The sequence below is a fragment of the Urtica dioica genome, chromosome 10, assembly GCF_054948205.1.
Source record: "Urtica dioica subsp. dioica isolate 48M chromosome 10, U.dioica_male_clone48M_v1_H2, whole genome shotgun sequence".
In the NCBI taxonomy this organism is placed as follows: Eukaryota; Viridiplantae; Streptophyta; class Magnoliopsida; order Rosales; family Urticaceae; genus Urtica; species Urtica dioica.
This window is the reverse complement of record NC_142765.1, coordinates 22,540,044-22,566,856: the sequence shown is the minus strand read 5'-3', so window position 1 is coordinate 22,566,856 and position 26,813 is coordinate 22,540,044. Positions and strand designations below refer to the sequence as shown.

General features: G+C 35.4%; 1 protein-coding gene and 1 non-coding gene across 2 annotated transcripts; both read right to left on the bottom strand.

Moving 5' to 3' along the window:
- Nucleotides 1-8,154: 8,154 nt before the first annotated feature.
- On the bottom strand, nt 8,155-21,018 carry TAF2 (TBP-associated factor 2). Its single transcript, XM_089628541.1, has 25 exons — nt 20,852-21,018; nt 20,004-20,349; nt 19,556-19,701; nt 19,395-19,461; nt 17,089-17,288; nt 16,832-16,985; nt 16,126-16,210; nt 15,786-15,877; nt 14,935-15,060; nt 14,768-14,821; nt 14,404-14,472; nt 13,719-13,816; nt 13,280-13,627; nt 13,089-13,176; nt 12,726-12,851; nt 12,585-12,641; nt 11,818-11,897; nt 11,686-11,728; nt 11,171-11,257; nt 10,774-10,863; nt 10,430-10,488; nt 10,256-10,346; nt 10,004-10,169; nt 9,723-9,906; nt 8,155-9,630 (listed from the first exon to the last, which is right to left on the bottom strand). The coding sequence occupies exons 1-25, from the start codon at nt 20,968-20,970 to the stop codon at nt 8,367-8,369; spliced, it is 4,239 nt and encodes a 1,412-aa protein (XP_089484667.1). The 5' UTR covers nt 20,971-21,018; the 3' UTR covers nt 8,155-8,366.
- On the bottom strand, nt 18,175-18,247 carry TRNAS-UGA (transfer RNA serine (anticodon UGA)). Its single transcript has one exon. It is a non-coding gene; the product is annotated as a tRNA-Ser (tRNA).
- Nucleotides 21,019-26,813: the final 5,795 nt, after the last annotated feature.

Sequence of the window (26,813 nt, the reverse complement as noted above, 5' to 3'; positions counted from 1 at the left end):
TAAGAAGTTTTAAACATATATAATACATTTCAATTACAAACGCACATATACACAATCATAATAAGTTCGAACTTCAAAATCAGACACATATAATAAACACACATACTAAGTGAAAATATCAAAGTCAAACACACATAATAAGTTCAAAACACCTCATAATTTCATGAACTACCCCAAATATGAAATTCACTAACAAGTTGTCATTTTTCATATTTTCAAATACTTATTACAAATACATATATTAAATTACAATTTCCTAACAATTAACTTCCAATTAACATCACTTTAAAATTTGTAACCTCCCAAAAAAAATATATATAAAAATTATATGTTCACCATGAAATAAGTACAAACAACATCTAATGAAAAAAAAAATTGAAAAATTACAATTTATAAGCTGAAAGACACAAATGTACACAAATAAACGCAATTTCCACGCAATTTTATGAAATATTGTTGAATTTGCACTAGCTTGATCAGCTTTTTGGACGCGACCAAAATTGCGGCGTTGAATGCGACGAAAATTGTGACGAAAATGACACGATTTTGTGTGTTTTATATCATGGGCTAAATGGCATTAATGGATGCAACAACATGAAAATCTCCATGCAATTTCGACGCAATACCCGCGACACAAAATGACGAAATGCACATATAGTCGTAAACGAGTCGGACTTCTCAAAATACCGCAATTTCAGCGCAATTTCGGTGCAATTTTCCGAAATTTTAAACCTTGCTTTGAACTGTTTAAGGAAAAAAGTAAACCAACGATTTAATATACTAGCATCCCTATTAAAAAAAACGTGAAATGAAATCTTCATCTCTCGATCAAACTCTGAGAAAGTTTAGCCAAATTAAATAAACATTCACATCTAATACCCGCGAATTTAGCGACATTGATTGACTGATTTCCTTCTTTTTTTCTAGAATCATTTAGCTTCTTTGTTATTTACATGGTATTCGTTTGAAGCCCCGTTTTATCGATATTGCTAATCTTACTTTGCCATGTGTTTTAAGCGATAATATTTAATTTAGATGATTGATGTAATTTTGGGATGAGTCGAATAGTCAATCTTTTTGGGTTGAGAAATTGAATTTTGGAAATGTTTGCATGGGTTTTAGTAATTTTTTTCTTAGTATTTATGAATTTCAAGTTTCTTGTTATTATTTATATTGTTCGGAGCTTAACAAAGAATTTCGGGACAACCTAGAGCAAGCTATCATTCGGACGGAAGACCAAAAAGCTACACAATACGCACGAAAGAAGTCATGCGCATTAAAGGGTCCATTAGGTATATAGCAATATTTACACTTTGAGATTGGTATTTGCTGGCCAACGTTTGAGAATTCTTTAGTCAATAGCCACATCCACATAATTACAAGTTTAAATTAATGTAAACACCCTGCCATTTTATTTCAATGAAATGACAAACCAGGAATACCACGTCATGTTTGTGACTATTTATCAAATATTTATCAAACGTTGGCCATATGGCAATCCCAAACGTCTAAACTGGCTAGTTACTTAAATGTTTGCGCATTAAATGACCGTACCTGAGCCATGGCGCGTTTCATCCATGCCCACATAATTAATACGTTGTGGTACATATTATTCTAAACATTGTCCTTGTACCTATGTGTTCGTTTTTGGGTCGAAGAAAATACAACTTTTGTCATTTTGAAGTTTTGTTTGGAGTTTTAGAGATGTTGGAAAGCCATCTTATTCCTCTCAATATAGAGAAAGAAGAGAATTGTCGGTGATATTTTGATAGCGGCATTTCGCTTCTAAAAACCAATTATCGATTCTATATATAAACGACATTTTGCTTTTAAAATCATGACGCATCTAAAAAGCCTATTTTTGTAGTAGTGTATATATTATGGTTTTATTTAGTCGTTCGTCAATCTTATAAGCGGACATAAAAACATTCTGCAAGGAAAATCGATTTCCTTGATTTCAATATGATGTACACACATGATTTCTCATATAGAATTATAATAACAAGCTTATAATTTTATTTCAAATCAACATTTGGGATTGTTTGATACCGATATTGTAAATTAGTGCAAACGAATTGGGGCAGTTAGGGCCAAATATTGTATAAAACTACATGTAATTGAGACATATTGCTTTATCTCTAATTTTCTCAAAATGAACCTAAGTTTTTGGACAGACTTTAAATGAAAGTTAGTAATTGAGTCAGAATTCTTATGGTTGATGACATTCACATATACACATCGTGTTTTTTTGAAATATCGTGTTTAATATTTGGTTTTCAAAAATATTAAAATGACGAAATTATACCCTAAAATAGATAATAGCGCTACAAATCTATCTTTTATTGACTTTTCATTGATATTGACTCTGATATAAGAAACCGAACCAAACCCTAAACTAGCACCCTAACTCATAAATTCTCAATTTTGAAATAAAAAATAGCTCTAAATCGAAATAGACTAATAAAATTTATACCTCTCGGAGATGGTTTCATTCTGTGTTCGAATTACAACTCCAAGTCCTGAATTTCACGCTCGAATAAGTGATTTTGATGACTATCGACTATCGGATTTTATTCTTTTTCTCTGTTTGCGTTCTTCACGATTCAGATATTGTTGTAAAATGGGGTTTACATATAAATATTAGAGTCAACATCAATAAAAAAATCAATAAAATGAAGATTTTTGGCACTGTTATCTATTTTGAGGTATAATATCGTCATTTTAATTAAACAGATACAAGTTCAACACGCGTTTTTTTAAAACCAAAGGTTAAATACATGGTATAATGTGTCATTTTTCCTTTATATTTTTTGCGTGTGCCAAAAATGGAATGTTTACTTCAATTACGTTTAGATTTTTAGTGTATGGCATAACTTTTCTATCTATTTATGCTCGACTCTAAGAAAATATTACTGAAAATCTCAACAATAACAAAAATTAATAATAATCGTCCAGTCATTACTGATAACTAAATCTAAGTTCAAGCCTTAAATTAGGGGATGACTGAATTATTTCCCCCAAAACATTTCAAGAGGTTATGTTCTAAATATTAATCACAATATACGTCCAAGTTTATAGAGCAAAAAAAAAAAAAATCTCTTAATTTTATTTTTCAATCCTAATAAAAGCTTTTATTTGAGTTTGATTATTAGTCTACTTTTGTGTGCAATTTGACCACTTTACGACAAAGAAGCACTTGGAATTATTTTCATGTTAATGGGACCCCGTAGGTTTAGCCTGTAAGACTAAGAGTGAGATAGTCAAAGTAAGAGAAAGAAAAAGCTGTTAAAAGTCTCCCACAAAAAAAAAAATATAATATCCAATAGCTAGCCCTAGCTCAGCTACAATGTCACCATTAAATTTTACTGACCCGGAAAGATAATGTTTTTTTTATTAAATAGGCAGAAGAAATAAATTGATGATGAAGAAGAAGACAACTTCAAAGGGCATGACTTTTATTTCCCAGGTCAAGTAGATTATCTCCCTGAATTCTGCAATAAGATTTTGCGAATGACCAATGGTTACGGTCGTTATTTAAACGTTTTTTATTTTATTTAAACCGAGTTGAATATTCTGTAATAGCATGTTCAGAATGTGTTTGAAACTTACTAGACCAACTATAACAATGAGCATCTCCATTATTTTTTTTTTTACATTCAACGACTATATACAGTTTTAGTTTTATTTATTTATCTTGTCAATAGTTTTTCTTTCTATTTATAATCACCAAAATTCTATTAATTTAGCTAAAAAAAATTAAGAGATAAATATACAAGGCCCGAGATGGTTTAGGTTTAGTATTGCTCTAAGGACGTGTTTGGTTCGAAGTAATGAATTGTAATCACATTTTTTAAAAATCTCATTAGAGTGATTAGAGTAATCACGTTCCCTATAAATAATATTCATATTCCCATAAAAAAAATGATATTCATATTCATTCCGAATTATTTTGTTAATAAATGGTTGTTGGATGGACTCTGGATTGTGTCAGGAACCTGTTGCGGCGGGAAACCAGCTATTAAATAAGATTAATATACATTATTTCCTAGAATTAATTACATATTTGCCCTTTGTTCGTCGAAACTTTTTTTTTTCTATTCTTTTTCCCTTCATCATGACCTCCACCTAAGAACAAGTCGTAGACGACAGCCACGGCGACGTCGACCCTCTCAGCTGACAAACGCTCGAACTCGAAAGGGATCGATTGTACATTTCGTTCCCCAGAATTCTCGAGAAAAAGAAACACGAAATCGAAAATCTTAGATCTCTGTGAAAGAGAAAACTGGCTCTTGAAAGTTTTTTTGTGATTTGAGAAGACAAAAAAAAAATGCGTGAAAAGAAGGAACCGAAGTTAACTCAATGGTCTCGTCTCAGATCTAAAAAGTTTGAGAGATCTGAATCTGAGCTTTGGCTTTGAGAGCATACCTCAATAGTGATCAACGACGACAAGGAAACGAGAGAGAAATGAGGGTTTTTGGTTGGGCATGTCGGGGTTTTATTCTAAAACTCTCTATTCAATTTCAAACCAAAATGCCTTTCACGACTCTGAAAATTGGTTTGTGCATTAAGTTAAGATACGGAATTTTGTTGTTTGGGTTTATTTGACTGTTTTGACTGTCGATTGCATCCCGTAGTATTTTGAGCCAAAAATATACTTTGAGTCATTATCATTTTAATGAGGTTTCATCTCCCGCGGAACTAAGCATCTGCGAAGTATAAGGTCATCCCAAGATTGTCTAGAAATCATTTTCCTTTTTTAGGATATAGCGGACGAAGTTGATTTTCTAAGCCATTATGCCATTTAGTTTTGTTGTCGCTGAAAATTGAACAACGATTTAAAACTCTAGGCGGCTCAACCACAGGCTAAACCAAGTGGTCGCACCCGAGCCGAGTATGTGGAACTTGAAATTCACGAGTTTTGCTCTTTTAGCTTCAAGACGTTTTTCGTTCGTTGCGCCCGAGCCGAGTATGTGGAACTCGAAATTCACGAGTTTTGCTCTTCTAGCTTCAAGACGTTTTTCGTTCGTTGCGTAAACCTGAAAGTAAAAAGAAAAAGAAAATAGCTAAAAGGGCGCAGAAGTGATGCGTTTGACACGCTCTCTGACGCTTGCCATTAGTCTGATTGTTTAGTCGAGGTGGGGCACCGAGATTATTTTAGTGATTTTAGGAGCGATTCAGAGGAAATCGGATGGAGAGAGTTCTCGGCTGCGTTTTAGGACACTGGAATCTAGTAGAATGTGTTTTAGAAAATGTTATGTCTTCCCCTCCATGAGGGTCTGAAATTTGAGTGATTGGCGCCCATGGCATGCGAGAGAGGCCTCGCGCGCGATAATGTGCGTGTGAGCGCGATTGAGGATCTTGGCGCGCCGCACAGGGTGGTAGGTGAGACGCGCCCATGGATTGCACGACGCACGTGAGAGTCGGCTGGTGTGCGCGCACACGAGCATTCAGTGTAAGCGCGCAAGGGAGGCGTGGCGCGCTTTCGTGGTGTGGCGCACGCGTGCACTGGCTCGATCGGGCCCGTTTTGAATGGCCTTTTGTCTTCGCGGGCTTGAGTTAGGCATTGACATGGAATTTTTCAGTCGCAAAGAATTTGATTCTTTTCGGCTTTTCGAGAACGACCGACAACAAGATCTTCAGGGAGCTCAACATCCTTTTGGATGGCCTTACAAAATTTGTACGATGGCCTATATAGAATCGTACAAATTCTTATTAGCTCTAGAATTTGTACGATTATATATCTTTCTCTATTAGTTCTTTCTTGAGCCATCACATCTGCGACACAATTAACTCATTTATACTTGCTCTATTTTTTTTGAAGAGGTCAACTATTTTTATAACCTTGTTGGTTGTTTGCATGAAATTTATCTAATGAAGGTCATTTATTTCACGGATCCTATTAACTTCGAGTTGAAAATCACTTTGCACCTTAATTCTTTGAACACCTAAACCCATTACAATTTTAGCGCTAAAATGTGAGTGTCTTGTATTCATTCATGTTATAGGTGTCTACAAAACCGAATCAAATCGTGTATGAACGTTCTTATCCTTTTTAATCAGTTGAATCATTTTTATTCCAATCCCAACTTGACAACTTGCTCCATCAACGTTCATTGTTTAGTGAATTCAATTGTCCTTTTTTTGCCAAGTTTTACCAGCACCTTACACTTTCACTTATGTTTTTTGTTAAGTTGTTTATTGGAATTAACATTTAAGGACACGTGGCGTGGGTGGACTTGGTCACGTGTCTTGTCTTGGTGGGTCCAAAGCCAATTTTCTAGACCTTGGGAAGCTATAGGAAGATCAGGATATGAACCCGGGTGTCCGAGAGATCCAGAAGGTTTTTGAATCGTGGCCGAGGGGGTGGAATCTACTCCTTTGAAGCCGAGAAAGAAAGAACGTATTGGGGTCGGAACCCAAAATGTCCTTCAATCCACATTTCTAAGGGGAGATTATACGTGTTGCGGTCGTTGCTCTTTGCTTAACTTCACACCAGAAGTGAGTTGCTCTCCTCTCGACTCCGCGCCGGGAGTGAGTTTGTTCTTCCCTCGACTCCTCGCCGGGAGTGAGTTCGCTCTTCTCTTGACTCCACGTCGGGAAGGAGTTCGCTCATCTCTCGACTCAACACCACGAGTGAGTTCGTTGTCACGGTTTCCTAAGAAAAGAGAAAATGTGAAGCATGTGGTGGGATATTCCTCTTATTAAGTGAAGAATATGAGAATCGGTTTCTTAAGCTCTTGGACACTTTTATAGATGAAAATATAATTTGGTTTGGTTAGTCATGGTTTTTTAGAGAAATCGTAAATATTTATTCTCCCATTCTAGAGAGAATCGAAGTGAATTATTTCTCTTTTTTTGTGATATTGTGTGAGAGATGAAAGAAAATTGTCTCTTTTTCTAGTGGTGTTCTTTCATCTTTGTCTTTTTTTTTTCTCGAGTATTCTTATGGGAGAAGAATCTAGAGAGAGAAGTGAGAGAGAATTTTGACATGAGTTTGCCTAGGTTTTTTTTTTTAGAAAATGGTGGAGTGAAGGAGATATTTATAAAGATATTTATAAAGTTTGTTGATGGGCTAGGGTTGTGTTGGTGGGTTCCACTTGAAATTGCCCAAATTACCCTTCAAATTCGTGCCTTGGAAGTGTGAAATTGGTTTGATTGCATGTTCTCTAATCTGGACGAGGAGATATCTTTTTGGACGAGGAGACGTAAGCTGGCGAGGAGGCTTCATGACATGACGAGGAAGCCATCTTGAGGGGATGAGGAGCCTTTTTGGACGAGGAGTCGTGAGCTAGCGAGGATGCTTCGTGACATGACGAGGGGATTTCTTTTTGGACGAGGAGCCATGAGCTGGCGAGAAGGCTTCGTGACAAGACGAGGAGGCCATCTTGAGGGGATTGGGCCGCGCACAAGGAGCTTTATTTGTGGGCGAGGAGGCCCACGTCAAGCGAGGAGCTTCTTTGCTCGAGGAGGCTTAGTGGCCTAACGAGCAGACCATCTTAAGAGGATTTGGGCCGTTCGTTAGGAGCATTTTGGGTGAGGAGGGTCTTGGTCATTTTAGCGAGGAAGGTCTTGGTTTAAGCCTTTGTATGGGTGGGCTTTCGCGAGCTGTTCCATGGTGGGGCCATATCGTTCTTTTGGATTTTTTGGCGATTTGGGACTCTTAACTTCTTAGCTCCTTTTGCCTTTTATGGTCGTTTTTGCATAGGATGTCGTTTTTTCCCAGTTGGAAAATATTAGCAGAGCATTTCTTATTCCTCTGTGCTTCACAAGTTTTATTTTCATGCGAAAATTTAATTAAGAGTTTTTTAAAAGTATAATATATTTTTAAATAACAGGTGTTTTAAATCCTTTTTAGCATAGTAACATTTTAAATTGTAAACAGTCACTTTCTTTATAAATGAAATTATAAACCGTAAGCAGAGCAAAGTTATAAATGTTACTACGCTTAAACGGATTTATAATTTGATTTATATAAAGGATTTATATATATACCAGAAACATTTCAATAATTAACATAACTATATTTTCAGTTCTTTATATATTTCATTTAAAAATATATATAATTTTAGAACTTAGAAAGAAAAAGCTCAGTTATCAATTTAAACATTCTTTCTATTCACCGGATGTTAAAAAAAAAAAAAAAAAAAAAAAAAAAAAAAAAAAAAAAAAAAAAAAAGTTCAGCGTTTTAACAATAAGAAAACCAACCAATATTATCTAAAAACTTTCCCAGATGATCCAATACCAAGTAAAGCTTATGGGAGTTAACAAATGTTAAGACTACAATATAATTATTGTACCTTACTAAAATTTCACATTTAACTTTTTTCCCCCCTTGGGTGAACTCAACTAAACAGCCTCAATGTACCTAGTTAACTGTTCTGTTCTTGATCTTGATCCGAAATTTTGGAGGTACCCGGGGAACTTCCTTCGGGGCCACCTCAACATTGATGGCCACTTCTGGTCCCACATATTCGGGAATCGGTTTATCCTCCGAAACCATTGTCTCACTCTTGAAATCCTCTTTCTTGCTCGTCACCTTGGCCTGCTCATCGTTCATCACCAGCTTTGAAATCTCCTTTTCCTTCCCATGCTTCTTCTTTTTCTCTTTCTTCAGACGCTTGCGTTCCAAGTACTCGGGATCGTCTCGCTTCCTCTTCTTATCCTTGTCTTTCTTCTTCTCCTTCTTTTCCCCTTTGGATTTGTGCCGAGAGTCCGAAAGCGCTTGAAGGCTCGCAAACTTCTGTGCACCAGCGTCCACACTATTATTAATATTATCTTGCACGAAGCTCGATGACGAAGGACCGACTATGCTCGAGTCGGCGGTGCACTGAAGCTCCTTCCCGAGATCGTCGCCGGCGAATTTGGCGCTGCCGATGCTAGCGGTCATGCGGGACCCGAGATCGTGGCACGAGTTGACTTCTTCGGCGTTGAGATTGCTGACATTTCTCGGCGGAGCGTCCACGGAGACGGAGCTGCTGTGGGCACGATCAGCCTCGGCCGTTCGATTGTCGTGATCTTCGGTTCTGGCTGACCTTTTCATCCGGATTTTTACTATAGGCCTCTTCTTCCCCTGGCTCGTGGAAACCGTGTCGGCTTCCTTGGAAGGCTCGGGGACGGCCAAGTTATCCTTGGAAGCTTCTGAAACAGCGGCGGCCGCGCCTCCGTCTCTGGAAGATTCCGGGGCAGGCATGGGGCGATCCGTGGGAGTTTCCGGAGCGGCCAAAGCGTTTTTAGAAGACTCTGAAACTGCCAACTCGTCCCTGGAAACTTCTGGAACAGTCAAACCTTCCCTTGAAGTTGCCATTTCCGTTGCCGTTCCCGTTACAGCCAAGCCATCGAGTGAAGCTTCTGGAACGGGCAAAGGGTTGACTGGAGCTTCGTGAACAATACACTGAATGTCTTCTTCGGGAACAGCCAACCCGTTCCGTGAAGCTTCTGGGGCAGCTGAAGAACCGTTCTCGAGAGCTACCGGGATGATGAGAATGTCTTTTGAAGGTTCCGGGATTACGGTATGCTCTTTGACTTCCGAGACATAGGAACCAAACATGTTCTTCTGTTCCTGCCAGGGCTCCGTGTCTCCGATGCGCAATGGTCTGAAATCCCTTGGAACCCCATACAGTGTTGGAGGCCTGAAAATGGATTTTGGTCAATACATATAGACGGAGATACGTGTGTGTGTGTGAGCGCACGCGTGCGTGCCTGTATACATATATATATATACCTTCCACCAAGTACTTGTAATATACAGAACAAATGATGACGAAGAAAAATATTGTTAAAGGACATCCGTCCCTCAAGAAAACAGAGTAAGGCCACTAGGGTTTCACTTCTGATCGTATCATTTAAATCAGACCCGATTCTTGCCTGACACAAGCGCATAGTATGCACGGCCAATTTCACCTGCCCTGTATCAAACCAAATGACAGTCCTCATAACAGAGTTAGGAAGGGACTTATTGACAATGTAAGAGAGAGAAGAAAATTAAGACTCATGCAGCCAAACCTCGCAAAGATGGTTCTTCTTCAGCATATTTGATGAACAATGACAAAGCCGCATCGATGCCACTAGCATGAAACTCAAGGTCGAGTAATGCTCTGTTGGCTTCGGTCCGGACTTGCCACATTGCCTTACGATCCCTAAACGGTTTCACAAGTTCAACGATGCCATCCTATGGTAAAGCACTCGTATCATTTATGCGCATGACTATCGGAGAAAATTTAAACGGCATGTTAAAAGAGATTGAGAAATACTCACGAGAGGGACATGTCCTGAAAACTTCAGAGCAATTTGCGTCAAAGACCTAATGCAGCTAACGGTTAAGATCCCACCGTGACTTGGCATCAGCCTGTTACACACCATTTAGATAAATCCAAAGTTAATTTTCACTCCAAATGATCCACTGGCCGATATGAAATAAGTAAAACACACCTGTCAAATTGCAATAGCCGATCAATGCGCTTGAGAAGGGATGACAAAAAGAGAATACTCTGACAGATAAATGAAGAAAAAACATAAATCATCGGAATAGGAGTGAAAAATATTCGCACTTCATGAGCATCCCACAATAAAACAAAATGGCAATCAATGTATATAACTGAAATGTCCCACCTGAGCAGGACGAGATAAATGAGTTACGAAATGGAACATAATTTTTTAGAGGTCAATGTAGAGTAAAAAATGGACTTATATACATACATGTCACTTTGTATTCTACAGTTTTTAGCATGTCTTTTAGGGATTATATAAGGAGATTAAAATGATAAAGCACAAACCTGTTGCCCGAATTCAAGTTCACCAACTGACTGAATTAGTGCACCAAGCCAGAACACATCGGAGTACGGGTTTCCATTATTGTCATTATACTGTTGAAAAATATCAAAACATAACAAAAGCGAAATCAGGAATTGATAAATGTAACATTTATTCTATATTAAGAAAAAATTAAAGGAATAAAACATGTACGTAAAATGCAAATAAGCTCATAAGAATTGTGAAGAACTCCAGAAGCAGGCATCAGATTAACAAACTTTATACACAAGTATCCAAATTTCATCAATTTAACAATTAAAGAAAGCAAAATAAATATATTACAAGTTCTAAATACTCATTGTTACTTTGGGCCAAGTATTGCAATTCAAATGATGTAAGAAATAGCAGAGCAATTACTACCTTTAACAACTGTAAAACAAACTCGACAGCCTCTCTTGGGCTTTTACCATCAGCAGTCCTGACCATTGATATTGCGTGTGGAATGGCCTGCAAGATGGAAGAGATGTTTACAAGTGCTCAAGCAAGGAAAGACAACAACAACAAAAAAAAAAAAAAAAAAAAAAAAAAATTATACGTGAGAAAAGCCTTCCATAGTTCCACAACTTAATATATATAGCTGGCATAACGAAGAGTATACCGGCATAACAAAAGTTCAGAATTTTAAGAAAACCACTTCATATATTAGGAAAAAGTACAATTGTGGAGATTGAAAATTAGCTGAAAAAAAACGTCTAGTCCTTAAGGATGGCCATACTAATCATATAATCACTAATAATGAACATCTTTGAACTAAAAGTTATATATGATAACCAGATTTAAGTTGGAACTTAGAACACATTGATTAGGCAAACAAATAACATTTACAACCTATATCACGTGTCATTTACAACTTATATCCTACCTCATTTCATTACCTCAAGAACGAAATACTCAGCAAAATCGTGGAAGTCATTAGGCCTGTGGCATGAACACAAAGTATAATGTCGTAATTGTATAGATTAGACCACATTATAAAGATTAAAACAGTGTCAACCAGGGAATCTTACTTGGGAAGTCCAATTTCTGCATCAAATCGCCGACTTTTGTAAAATTTAACCAAGTGAACCAAACCAGCCCAATCAGTTTCCTGAAAGGCATATTAAGAAACCATGTGGTCCATGTCCATCCCATTAAAGATTGAGATTTATGTGGCACAGTGAAATTTAACAAACAAATGAAATTCATTTCAAACTAATATTCAAATAACTAAGATCAATTAATAGCATAGCCCTCGAACCAAAGTATCAATAAGGTTGCATATTTCCAACACAGACGAACAATACATCTCGTAAGAGATATATACAAAATAGATTTTGTTTGAATCAATCCTTTTAAGTAGATCACACATGTAAATACAGACCATATATACAGTCCAACAAGTTTCTTTGTCTTAAAACTATAAAATGGCTTCTACTTTTCTCAACTGTATGTTTTCAGTTGTCCTCTACTAATCTATGTTATTACTTAGTTAACAGAGTGCATCGATGGTAGAAACTTGCTTTCGTAAGAAATTTTGAAATGAGATATAACGCTTTGAAGGTGACTCATTGTGAGCTTGTAACACGAGTTCTAGTGAAGTTATATCGAGCTTGCCAAGCCAACCTAGGATTACAGCTTCATGTAAAAGTATCAGAGGAGCTATAATTCATCATGCACGAAACCCAATGTAGCACAATTCTATGCTAAGTCGTTGAAGAAATATTTGAAGATTCGTTTTCAAACATATCTTAATGCAAAAAAGAGAGTATAGGTGACGAAAAAAATAACACAATACCTCTGATGCAGTGTTAGCCAATGCAAATGCTGCTTCAATTCGAACTCTCCAAAATGCCTTAAAACCGAAAGATAAACGTGTAAATTAATTGCGTTCCTCATGTTCTTTTCAAATACAGAATTGGAAAGGATAGTTGTTGACCTTGGAATCGTTGAGGAAATTATTCAAAGCCGTAACAATAGAAAATGAAATCTCTGGTGATGTCTCAAGCATTGCTATAGCCTGTGCTTGAGCGATAACATCTTTGTCCTTCTCCAACTGATTAATCTGAATAAAAAAAGATGTCTTTAAAAAAATTTAGACAAAATAAAAAACACACGTATTGAAGTTCAAAATGCTACGCAGTGTCTGCAGGCAACAATATGAAACTCGGCAGCTTGAACGAAAGAAACACAAGGCCAGAACTTTATTCTCAGTAAGAATAAATACATAGAGCAACAGTAATGCAGCAACCAGTATGATGACACTTGTCAAAAAAAAGAAGTTAATATATCTAATCCTTACCCACATCTGTAATGGTTGATTAAAATCAATTTTAGCAAGATACTCCATTTCAGGATCTGCTCTCATCCATAACAAGGGTGACTCCATGCTGTGAACAAGGATAATTGCATCCACAAACACATAGAGAAGGTAATGACTATTAGATGACACTCCAGCTAGAATATTGACAACCTGTAAAAATTTCAAAATACCTTGGGCGCCCCATATCTGAAGCAGGTGCACCATCACCGTTGTCATCAGATCCATCAGGCTTTAAAGCCTTTTTGGGCTTCTGAAAGCGTTTAGCAGCAAGTTTTGAGTGGCATTGAATTTCAACCAGCTGCCAAGCATCTCCAGCCATTGGCAGAACCGGATGGTCAAACGTACCATCAAGTTCATAAACTCTGATACTCATCATGCCAGGCCATCCATCACTGTCTCGGTAATCAGATTCTGGCTTACTGTTAATAACTGATGCAATTGTATCCGGGGAAGCTGTGCATCCACGCAATACAGCTAATTCAACCATGTTCTTCCGCTTGTTATACGAAAATCCCGTCCTTACATGGGAAATTGCAACAGGAGAAAAAAAATCAGTAAAAAATTTAAAACAACACTTCGGTAAACTACAGTAAACCCTTATTTAAAAACCTTAGCACTGGACACCCGCATGATTCCACCCAACGAGGAAAGAACTCCTTGAGAAATGGGCGTTCCAAGTTTCCAACCTTGTTAGCAAAATGTCGGAACTGCATTTAACCAACCATAAAGTAAATATTCAACTGATTTCGACAATACAGCAAACATATGTCAGCTACCACAAAACATAATAACAGATCTAGAGCAGATACTAGCATGAAGAATGATAAAATATATGTACATGTATGCATATAATATATATATATATATATATATATATATATATATATACATACTACTTTAAAGATTTCTAGAACTAATAAAATGTTTGGGTCTTTGAAGATAAAACTTCAGGGTTCTGCGATATTTTGAAAAGGCCAAGTTCCCACCTTCATTGTGGGCTTCATCAGAAAAATTCTTATAAAAAATCCCATCATACCTATGGTATTGAACTGATCGGTTATAGGTAAGGGTGTTGCAGTTCAGGGTTGTTTTAGAATAATCCTTTCTTTATGTTTATGGTTTGTGTTTGGTTCTGATGATCAATTATAGTACTTTATCTTCAATAAACAGAACTTTTAAAAACAAGAAAAAAAAAAAAAACACAAAACACAAAACACAAAACAAAACAAAAAAAAAACCAAAAAACAAAAAAAAGAAATTGTATGTCGATAACTTGCGAGCATGATATCCTTACTTCCTTTGTACTGAGAGATCTCACGGAGCGGCTTTTATCTTCTGCCCGAGAAACTATGGTTTGTAAAATCTGCAAATTAAAGAAAAAAAAAACCCTTTTGGTACCAACATATATACATACAAAATTTGTTCAAACCACCATTCTCCACACCCATGTTTCAGGAGCGTCATTGCCTTAAATATTATAAGCTTATTGAGGACAATTGATACGCCAATAACTGCGACTTTTTTTCTCAAACTAGACTAAATTATCCCAAGCCCTATTGCAACAGATTGCTTATGAAGGAAAAATTCCAACATAAAAATTATCACTACTCCACCATCATTAATATCATAGAACATAAATGAATAGCAACGATGATTACTTTTCTGAATGATTCAGGCCCCATTTGCTTTTCCAACATTTGAAGAATAGCCACCTTCAAATATGAGATCAAATCAAAGAAAATTTGTTAAACATTATCAGAATAAAAGATAGCAGAAAAATATATTGATCTACCAAGCAAGAGATCAATTTAATTTTGTAACTCACTGATTTCCATGATCTTATCTTTCTATACAGACCAATGGCTTGAGTACCATATAAATCCTTGGAAGAAGCAGAGGAGCACAAGGATGTCACGCCACTATCATCTGCTTTGCAAACAGCACAATTTGCCTGCAAACATACAGTTATTGCATTTGAAGAGAAGCATAAGCAAGATATATATATATATATATATATTAATTTATTCCATCATTTTTTTCTATGCTCGAATTCTAATAATTTTAAAAAAAAAACTTATGATGTAATATATATAAAAAAAAATGGCCAGAGCCGTGTTACATATATCTCGAATTCTAATAATAAGACCAATCTTCACCAAGTTGATGGTTATTCAAATAAGAAAAGACCTTGAACTGAATTGAGAACCAATACAAGGTGAGGATGAGGGATGGGATCTTCAAAGACTTTAAATATGAAACAAAAAAGAGGTCATATATAAATTAGATTAACTGATGTAACTACTGATGACTATTTTTTAGTTTATATCTTGCTTTGGCCTCCCCGTAGCTTTCTTTTCTTTGTTTCTTAAAAAAAATAAAAAATAAAAACTGCCTTAGTTGCAAGAGGCTGCGCAGACGTACAAAACCCTTTGATATGACTTTATAGGACATGAATTTACGCACATCAGGAAAAATGGAACTTGTGAATAGCATTTTGTGTTACAGATGCAAATTAACCTTCTTCAGAGATTATGTACACCAAGCTTCAGAGATTATTGGTGGTGCCTTTTAGTGTGAGCTGATTTTTGTTGTATTTTTTTCTTTTTGTTATCCTTTTTTTAATCCGCTTTTATCACTAATAATATACGCCTCGTGAAAAATAAGATGGAAGCATACCTTGTATCTCCTGTATCGTGCTTCATTATTTCCTAAATGCTTCTTAATGAACAAATCTGTCAAAAAACCAGCAAGCCCATCCAGCAGCCACTCTGAAAATAAAACTCAATATCAATATGAGTGCATGCTAACGTCCACAATGTGCTTAAATGCTTCTCATTTTCTTTTGCGTTTTCCAATGGCAAGAATTATGAGATTTTTTTTTTTTTTTTTTTTTGGCTCATTAGACCTTTCAGAGGATATCTTATCTTCCTTTTTTCTTTCACATAGTTATCCCAGAATGAATGATTTTTCGTAAGCAACAAGTATGATTCTTGCATACAGGATCAATTTAGCTTACCATCACTAGGTGTCTCGGGCGTGATATAAACACCAAACCACTGTTTTGCAAGGGCATAGGCAAGCTTAATCCGTGTGTCAATTGTCTGTCATGAGACATGCACATATCACATAAACAAATTCAAATTAAAAACCAGTAGAAAAAGAAAATATATTTTTAAAGAGCAATGCACATGCCATAGGATATCTGCGCAAACTTATCGAAAGAAAATAATACGGCACTAGCAATAATAATAGAAATCATATCATTTGTATTTCGCTTTGACAGCAAAAGCAACAAAACATGCATGCAGTTAAAAAAAAAATAATAAATAAATAACAAAACAAAAAAAAACTTAATGGTATAATCAATAATATTGTAAAACAGATTACAAAAACATCTTCAAACTATTAACAGACTCGGACAGTCATAAAGTCAGCAAAAACTAAAATCACGTGGCTGACTTATTATAAGTACATAATCTTCAGGCAAAAGTCTCTTAAGTTTGTTAGCTAGTAAAGTATTTTAATGCAAACCATAGACCCTTGTTTTCACTATAATCAAAATACCATCACACAAAATCAACGTACCGAAAGGAATTTGTTACTATGCATACTAAAAAAGCACGGGTAGAAAAGAGAGTTTCCCATTATAATAAATAAATTGTTAAGATACAACTCAGAAAAAATAAAAGTTGTCAAAATATACAAGTTAAGGAAATCGGAACCTGATCGATGATTTTCTCATCAAATAAAATTTGAGAACTGAAGATGCTCATGGAGGCTCCCACGCTTAACGAGGACACTGCCATTGAAGGTTCTATGAACACTTGCTTGTATGATCCAAATGGAAAATTTACTGATAAGTAGTCCTTATAACAGCTGTTGAAGCAAAACACTAATATCAGGAAATTTGCTGCGATCAAACCCTATTTATTTAGTAGAGATAAAAGATATCTCGAAAGGCATCCAACTGCTGACAGACCTGAACGCACTATGGAAAAATTCTACAGTATTCCTAAGCTTTGGAAAATCCACTGGTAAACACATGTGAGAAATGAGACAAAATTGAGGATCAGGGAGAACTTGAAAAGGCCCAACTGCTAATGATATCCACTGAGCATTAACTGGGACATCCAATTTATAGACGTATGTTTTACGAGGAGGGTCATCCCGGCTGAGAACCTGCAATTAGTCATGACTCATGACATTAAAAAATGGTACATTATTCACCAAAATAGTTGCTCATTACCATTTCAAACTTATGAAAATTCATTTAACCAGGAAAGGGAATCCTGCGAATTGCGTATCATAACTGCACTTTAATGTTAAGATATATTGGTATCTAATATTTCTTAAGGGAAAAAAATTGTATAGCCGTATTCTATCATTAACTTGGAAAAAAAATAAAATACACAGGTTTCTTTTTCCTGGAATCAAAATTAGACCATAAATTTTATGAAGAAAATAATGTACTGAAGTATTTTTTCGACGTCCAGATCCACAGAAGAATAGAGAACATATTAAGGTTGACTTAAGGACAAAAATAGGCAGCCCAAGTAGAGCATTAGTATCATCAGAATTCAGGTAACTTTACAATTTTGTTGTAAATAATACAACCTTATCGCGGATTTCCATTCACCTTAATTTCCGGGAATATTTCTTAGAGAAGGTGCTCAAGGGACAAGGGCAATAAAGAAGATTTGTATTGTTTAATCATTTGGATCTCCACAGTACTCAAGTCTCAAGGTTTAACTGCTAAATTAATCGAATTGATGTTAAGATTTAGTCAAAGCTCAATTTGGTAAAAAAACGCTGTCTAGAACAAAAATTATTTGTAATAATTGTTTATGATATGACGTTAATGTAAATATTGCGGACAGTTCTATCTTTTCCCAACTTACTAGTTCTAAACTTAGATTTTTTTTTTTTAGATGCCTTGTCTTTCTATTGCTCTTTCGCTGACATAAAAGGTCGACATTTATCGATGTGTGTGTGTGTGTGTGTTTTAGATTATTTTTTTAACCAACCAAGTTAAATTCAACTTAAGACGGCTTCAATCCCAATGATATGCGGTGAGCGTGGATCGAACACGCGCCTTTCAGATATCAAGTCTGATGCTCTCCCAGTTGAGCTATCCCCGCAATTTTGCACCAACCAGGAATTGAACCCGGCACAACTGATGCTCTCCCAGTTGAGCTTCCATAAACATTTCAAAATGAATTTTCAAACATTACATGGCGACAGAAGTAGGTACTAGTATTGAAAGTTATGTTGGATTGACATTTCCATGAAAATCGAGTACATGGAAAACTTGAATCGGAATTGCTGTGCAAATGTTAAAAGGTTTCCAAATGTTAAACAAGACTTAAGGACTTGATATCTTTTAGGAACTACCAAGTACATCTAAGAAGGATACGATTATGTTTTACTCGTTAAATTCCTGCGATTATTGCTTGATATACTCATGTGAAATTAAGTTTGGCCTCTATATTCTTCAACAAGCAGCCAATTACGTTATGCTTGGAGAGACCTCTAGAACTATCTTATGCTTGAAAAGACCTCTAGAATTTCTTTTTCTTTTTCTTTACTGACAGATAATGGATTATTCCTATTAAGTATCACTATCAAAGGCTGTCTGCTATGCTTGAAAGCCCTAGAAGATTTAAATTACAGCGAACTAGACCAATCCCTAGCCAAGTCCGCTAAAGAAAAGGACTTGAACTCGTTACATCCAACCAACTACGAATACCTCTAGAACCTCTCACGCGTTCACCTAGATTGATGTTTTCTTACTTTCTACATGTCTTTGTAACACTTGTACGTTCAAAAATGTATTTCATACTTAGGTCAATGTTCAAATCTACAAGTCTTGGACACAACACCTATTTCTTTTTCTGTACATAGCAGAACTACGAATTTTTTCAGCAATGCATCCATAACAAGTTTATCAGTTTTGCAAGATTTAGCCCTGAATTAATTGTAGCATCAGATATGTAAAAATTCTTCCGGATGATTAAAATGCTGAAAAAATTATGCACCGAGCCCTGAGCTCATGTATCCATCCATACTCTACATGTACTGCATTTATGATTAATTGTTGAAGATCCATTTTAGAGTTATAAAAACAATGGCTTACTTGCGGGAAGACTTGGAAAACACTTGTGATTTTGGTATTCAGAAGATGACAAAAGCTCATCGTGTGTTCTTCTTAGGGTAAAACAAAAAAGCAAAAAAGCAAAAAAAAAAAAAAAAACTTAGGTGTGATGCATAAACATTTATCTATCTAACCTGGTATAGCAAGTTTCCCGAGCTGACAGCCACAAGATTCTGCGCAACCGTAAACTCTAGATCATAACTGTTTCAAAAACATAAAAGCCACAATTAATGCTCCTGGATTGCAGATAAGACAGCCCATGTCAGAGACAAGATTGTATAGAAGCCGTTCGTACCAGCAACGCTGTGAAATGTCATCTACACAAGGGAACCAGCAGCGAGCACGCCTTATCTGGTTATCAGTGTGAAGCACATTACCATCAATGTGAATACCAGTCTCTGCCTTCTCCACCCAATAGTTGACACGAACCAGTCTCACATTCTGCACGAAACATAAACCCACATGAGAAAACGCACACCTACGGAGTGCGGACATATTTCACACGCCTATGTCTTATGTGGAAATTCTGATATCGAGTTCAAGAAATTCCACATGCTTTTGGTAGGTAAGTATATTGCATCCGTAAATTCCGCATGCTACAGAAAGATTCGATAAGTATCACCAAGCCAACTAAGCAACCATAAGGTATAACCGTGACTTGTCATAAAAGGAAATCAACCGAAGATTATGCATCACAACCAGGAAACAACAGAACATACACACAACAAAAGAGGCTATATAACCTGCTTGCTCTCAGTAGGCAATTGTTGCACTTGCGACCCAGTCTCTGAAACTGCTTGCTCTTGCTGTTCACCACCAGACTTGAACCCTTTACAGCAATTTATAAGCAGACTCGGCACCAACTCTCGAGAGAGAGCGGAGCCGTAAGCCAAGCCGGCAGCGTCCATCGCTGAGCTCGGAGTCATCACGTAGTTCCATCTGCCACTGTGCTCCGCATCATGATAAGTGTGCGGATAATACTCGAATTCCGTCGGCTCGCCGTCCACCAGCACACTCTCGATCCCCAAATTCTCTGCATGTAATCCTACAATCCCAATCTCTGGCACAGCAATCTCTAGCTCAGTGTACCTAAACGCAAAGTACAGTTAATAATAGCCAAACTATGAATAAATATAAACAACTTTTCGAACTTGAGGTTTAATAAACAGATATTTTCAAGAGCTAAGGGAACTACGAATCCTATAATTGAATGAAATTCACACTCCGACATGTTCAACATGTCACAGGAGAAAAAATAATTATCGGAAACCTAATACCGAAATTATCCGTAATCATCTGAAGAAGCCTTCATTTCCGAAACGGTAATGTTCCGATATCACCTATGAATCTCCTCGAGAACCTAAAACCTAAGACCTCCAAGAAAAACGAAATAAACGAACGCCAAATTTAATTTCAGTGATGAACAAGCAGAGAAACTTCCTAAACCTGAAACGGATAGCCGAAGAGAAAAACTAACTCCAACCATAGACATCTCAAGAAACTTACATTACAAACTTACGAAGTCAATCACGACGAAATGGAAAACGCGAAGACACAAAGTCCAGGCGCAGAGAGAGAGAGAGAGACGAACCCGTAGATGCGACGCTTATCGAGATCGACAGAGAGGCAAAGCTTCTGGTGTCGGACCACAGCGCCGTAGTTATCGGGCTTGGCGTCATCGCTGTTTTTGGGTTTGCGAGGCTTCGCCATCGGAGGGGAAAAGAGATGGTCAGTAGCGACTCGGGCAGTACTCTCTTTTTTTATAAACTTAATTTTTTCAATTTATTTGTTTTTATTGGATTCTTTGAACAAGAAATTTGGATAATAAGTCTATTTTTTTACCAAAAAAAAAAATAATAATCAACTTAAACGTTCGACGTAGCTAAATAATCAACGTTTATAAAATTTTAAGTATATAACCACTTTCATACGCAAATATTAGATAAATAGCTAACGCTTGCTATATGAAATATGTTATTTACTTAAGATGTACGCTTGAAAGTGACTATTTATCTAAAATTTATCAAACGTTGGTTATTTAGCAATGTCAAACGTTTAAGTTGTCTATTTTTTTAATGGATCCATTTTTTTTATTAAGTATTAGTTGCAAGCAACTAGTCAATTCTCTATCTCTTTTTAGGGATTTAGCTCATGTTTCATTTTATTAAAAAAAATAGTCAATCGAGCTTAAGTTAAATAAATTAAATGTTCGGTTAATTAAATTAACTGAACATAACTTAATAATTAATTTAACTAATTAAACCGTTAATTTAATTAACTTAAATTTAGTGGTTATTTTTTTAATAAAATAAAATTTAAATTATTTTTCAAAAAGAGGATGGATAAGCTACTAATCTACTTGTCCCTTTTTTTATTGGGATACAGTAAAAATAGCATAAATTAAGATAAAGTGCATGTACTAAAATAACTGAAATAAAATTTGGATATTTAAATTAAAATTTTAATTGAAAATAATTATTTAATATAACTTTTTCTTAAATAAACATATACTCACTCTTTAAAAAATATATAACTCGTGAGATAACTTTTATTTTTAATAATTTAGTCAAAATGTGAATGTCTTCATCAAATTATTATTTTAACGCCAGTAAAAATCTATTTATGATACGTGATATATTTTAAATTAATCGTAGTTAATTAAATAAAATAATATTATAGCTAAATAACCTTGTTGAAACGTTTAAATTGTATTTAAGCCAACGTCTGTTTAATATTTGAAAATTGTTCACTCAAATTATTGATCAAACAAAAATAATAATAACATTTTATCAACCATAGCTCTTTTAAAAAAGTAATCTAAGTTTCATTTCATTAAAAAAAATAAGCTCACTAGGCCCGCAGTAAATTGAATTTACTTTTTAGTTAGTTAATTTACTGCGAGCCTAATGGGCTATTTTTTTAATAAAATTAATTTTTTGCTAGAATCTTAAAAAGAGTTAGGGAAATGGCTAATCGCAACAATTTTTTTGTAAAACAATTGACAACAATTTATTAACATTTATTAACGCAATTTAGAAGAAGGAAAAAATAGAAACCCAAATGTTACTACACAAACTCAATTTAGAAATCCATTAGATATGTAGCCATATAAAATATTGAATTTTGCCATTTAGCCATCTTTTTGTAAGTTTTTTAGTAAATGGTCACGAAATGTTATTTACAAGCTCAAATTGACGTAAATACCCTATAAAATTTACAAAACTAACGTGAAACATAAGGATAAATCTAGAAATCAAAACTATCCAAAAAATGTCACATCGCAATTATAATTATTTACTTAAAATTTACAAAAAAATTGTTTATTTAGCAAATCTCTTGGTTTAGGTGGCTTAGTTAGATACAAATTTATAAAATTATTAACAATTATAACCGATTATTAATCATACGCAATTGGAAGTAAAAAAAAAAACCCAAAAACTCACAAATTTATTAACGAATATTATCGATTATTGCCTATATGCGATTTAGAAGGGGAAAAAATGGAAAACCAAATGTTACTAAGAAACCTAAAACTCATAAACCCATAAATTTATTAAAGATTCTGCCTATCTTGATCGATACACGATTATTACTTACATTGATTATTGACTATTACGCTATATTGACTTATTGATTTTGCCTAGAAACCCAATTTTTTTAACCGGAACAAAAAAAAAGTGAATTATCATCCCTACCGAATTCGATCAAGGACAAAGATGAACCCACCATCGAGAAAAAACTCCATAATATGGAAGAAAAAAAAAAAAAAGTGAACGTACAAAAAAAAAAAAAAAAAAAACTCGAGGACCAACTAAAAGAAAATGTCAAATGCTTCAAAAATACCACTATATAAAAAATTAATCAGCGTAAGAAATATACTAAAATAATTATTTCTACAAATATGAAAACAAATAAAGTATTTACAATAAATTAAAAACCAAAATTATATAGTCCTGAGTTTTAAAACAAAATTGTGCAACAGTATAAAAATAAAAATAAAGTAAAAAATGGAATTTTGGCACGTTGATTTATCAGTCACGTCAGCCTGAAGGCTTTTTTTTTAAATGGCTAAATGGAATTGGTATATTTCGATATTCTAATCAATCAGCGTAAAAATATACTAAAAAACTATTTCTACAAACATGAGAACAAATAAAGTATTTACAATAAATTAAAAACAAAAATATTTAGTTTTGAATTTAAAAAAAAAAATTGTGTAACAAAATAAAAGGTTAAAAGCGGGATTTCGGCACGGTTATTGCTAGCTACGTCAGCCTAAAAGCTATTTTTTAAATATAAGAAAAGAAGAAGTTGACTCAAATAAAATTGGTATGTTTCGAATGGCTTAATTAATTATAAATTTCATAAAGTAAAAGAAAAATCAACTCCATACGAAGTTTAAAAATAACAAAAATTAGACATTTAATTAATTTTTGAAATTTGTGTCTAATTTATTTATGAAAAGTCTTTTGCCCATTTATCCCTTTAATTAATGAAAGAACATCTTTTTTTCTTGGTAATATAGCTCTTTAAAACTTAAACCAAATATCCACAAACCGTCGATAATTTGACGAAATTCAATAAATTATCTACACATTATCAGATTGTGAGTTCGGCCTTGATCGTTGAGTGCCTTGCTCTCTGGGAAGTCAGTGGAATCAGATTTACTCTCGCGCGGTGCATATCTTGGAAATCATTATATTCTTTATCTTTGAAGTGATCATCGAGATGGCCAACGACTTCTCTTTGACATTTTTGCATGGCGAAGGGTATTATCATAAAAAGAAAGAGAAAAATGAGCAAAGGTCAAAATTATCCACAACCACAAAACAACACGTTAAGCCAAAGGAATAAACAATATTAAGTACGACACGCATAATAGGATAGGAGGAGGTTGATATAAAAAAAATAAAATTTAAAATTTAAAATTAACTAATCTGAATCTTTTAAGGTTGGAAAAGCACCTGTAATTGTAATTAATATCAAACAAACACAGTAAGTCAGCACAAAAAAACACATATATATGAGTTTATACTTTATACACACATAAAGTCTTGGCGGGGTATCTTCTTAATTTTTTAACGGTACAGCCCTTTGAATATATATTTTACTTTAGCAATGGTTTTTTTTTTTTTTTTTTTTTTTTGTATTTATATTTTTAAACATTTACCATAGATCACCAGGAATTTATTGCACTTATGCCCTAAGAATTTTCGCTACTCGCACTCAAACCTTTTTAAGCATTTTAACTTGCACCTTTAATGCACATGTGCTCATGCATCACAACTTTGTATATATTATATACATTATGTATATATATATGCATGCATTATGAGAACTATCATGTGAGAAGATGGAGGTCTATTAAAAGCCGGGTGGGTCCTCGCACGGAACGTGCCCCCCCTCCCCCGCGCGGGCTTGAGGTCTCGCCGAGCGAGACTTGTGGTAGGGCAAGCCCCGTGCACCCTAATGTCCCGCCACCGCGCCTTGAGGCCTCCTCGTGCTAGGCAGGCTCCCGCGCAGCCATTAGGTCCCGCCACGGGTCATAATAGGCTTCTTGGGATCCTGATTTCTGGACTTCGCGCTTTGAGGCCTTTGCCACTAGGATAAATTGGGTCTTTAACTTCGGACAAATTTTGGATACGACTAGTGTCACCGAGCTTCACCAAATTTCAGTAATTTTAATTAGGGTTATTGACTTTTGGATGCGACTTGTGCTGACATGGTATTTTCTATATTTTTGTCATGTTCTGGAATATGTATTAATTTTTTGACTATTTGACTCAAAAGAAATGACTCATGACACTAAATAAACATGAACAAAACCTTAAACGGAAAAATAGGATTGAAATAAAATAAAAGGAATCGCACAAGACCGTTGGACGATTTCCTTAAAGCTTTTATCGCCATCCCATGATTCTTTCAAAGCTTTTATCGTGCTCAACTATACAGTGTTCCCATGATTCTTTTAAAGCTTTTATCGTGCTCAAATATACAGTGTTATGTCGTCATTTTCACAAGGTAAAATGACACTCCCGAGAGAAAAAATGACACATCAAGTTCATGTACAAGGCCCAAGCCCACAAATGAAACGCTCGAGTCAAACCTTGACTAAAACTCTCGAAAGAAGATCCGCAAAACAATTCAAGACAAAATTTAAAAAGTCGTCTAGAAAGTACATAAAGCGACTCGAGTCCACAAGTCTCATCTCAAGTCCGAGACGATTCTCGAATTCGTGCAACGACTCGAGATGACGTCTAAAAATATATCTTTCACGACTCAAAATCGAGTTCACAAACTCCTGCGCCAAGCTCTAAAATCAAGGCACATGAGATGAATTCCCGAGCAAATTCCTCAAAATGGACTCTCGAGTAAAGTCTTCAAAGACGAGTTCCTTGACAAATCTGTAAGACTTGGCCACCAACCACTCGGCCAAATATCCACCACTCGGACAAGGCTACCACTCGGCCATCTACACCTTTCATCCACGAGACCACTCAGCCATGACCACTCATCCACTCAGCCATGACCACTCATCCATTAATAACCATTCATCCGTGACCACTCAATCATCTACCACTTACTCGTCACCACCAAACTTATTGACTCCTATAAATATCCTAAATATCTCATCCACTCACAACACAAGGTAAGTTCTCTCAACTTGTAAATATTCTACATAATTGAGACCATGTACGACTCTCTCTCTCTCTTTCTCTCTAAAAATACAAAGACGGTCACAGATCGTTCACCAAGAACACAAGACAACACGATCGTCTAATATTGGGCGTCGGAGGACGCGCAGAAGAAAAACTTTTTGTGTCCCTCTAGACTCATGTGTCTCATGTGCTAAGTGAAGGTGCGAGGATTTGAAGGCTCGACGAGGAACACAAAGAACTGGAAGATTCAAGAACGACTCAAAGATTTGAAGAATCGACGAGGAATGTGAAAGATTCGAAGACCTGGAGACTCGAAGATCCAAAGAACACGAGGAACGGCGAGCATGATGAACGCGAGAAACACGAATGAGATTCATTGACGAGGAGGAGACGACGAGAAGAGATGATATTCACCACACTTAACTTACATACGGTAATAGGGTCCGGCCCTAGATCTAATTACGGACGGTTTTAAGCGTCAAGCCGAAACGTGATTAACATACAGATATTGATAAACACGTTTTCTTTTCAATTTTATGAAAATAATGTATTGTTGTAATGTTTATTAGAAATATTTGTTAAACATTATGCTATTGTTTTAATTTTAATATATATCTTTAAGTATCTTATTTTTATAAGGCGTGATTTTTAAGTTTCAATTAAGATTTTCATAAAGATTGGGATGGCGAAGGACAGTGGTGCATAACAGACGTGAAACTGTTTGAGCGAGGTGGAGTCATTATAATTCACCTTCCTAGTATAATAACAAAATAAATAAATAAAAAATGAAATTTTCGTATAAATAATAAATAAAAGAATTAATCCAACATGCTAGGCATCCTCTACGGATCTACCAGACAAAAACCCTCTCATTTTTGCAATAAAAAGGCCAAA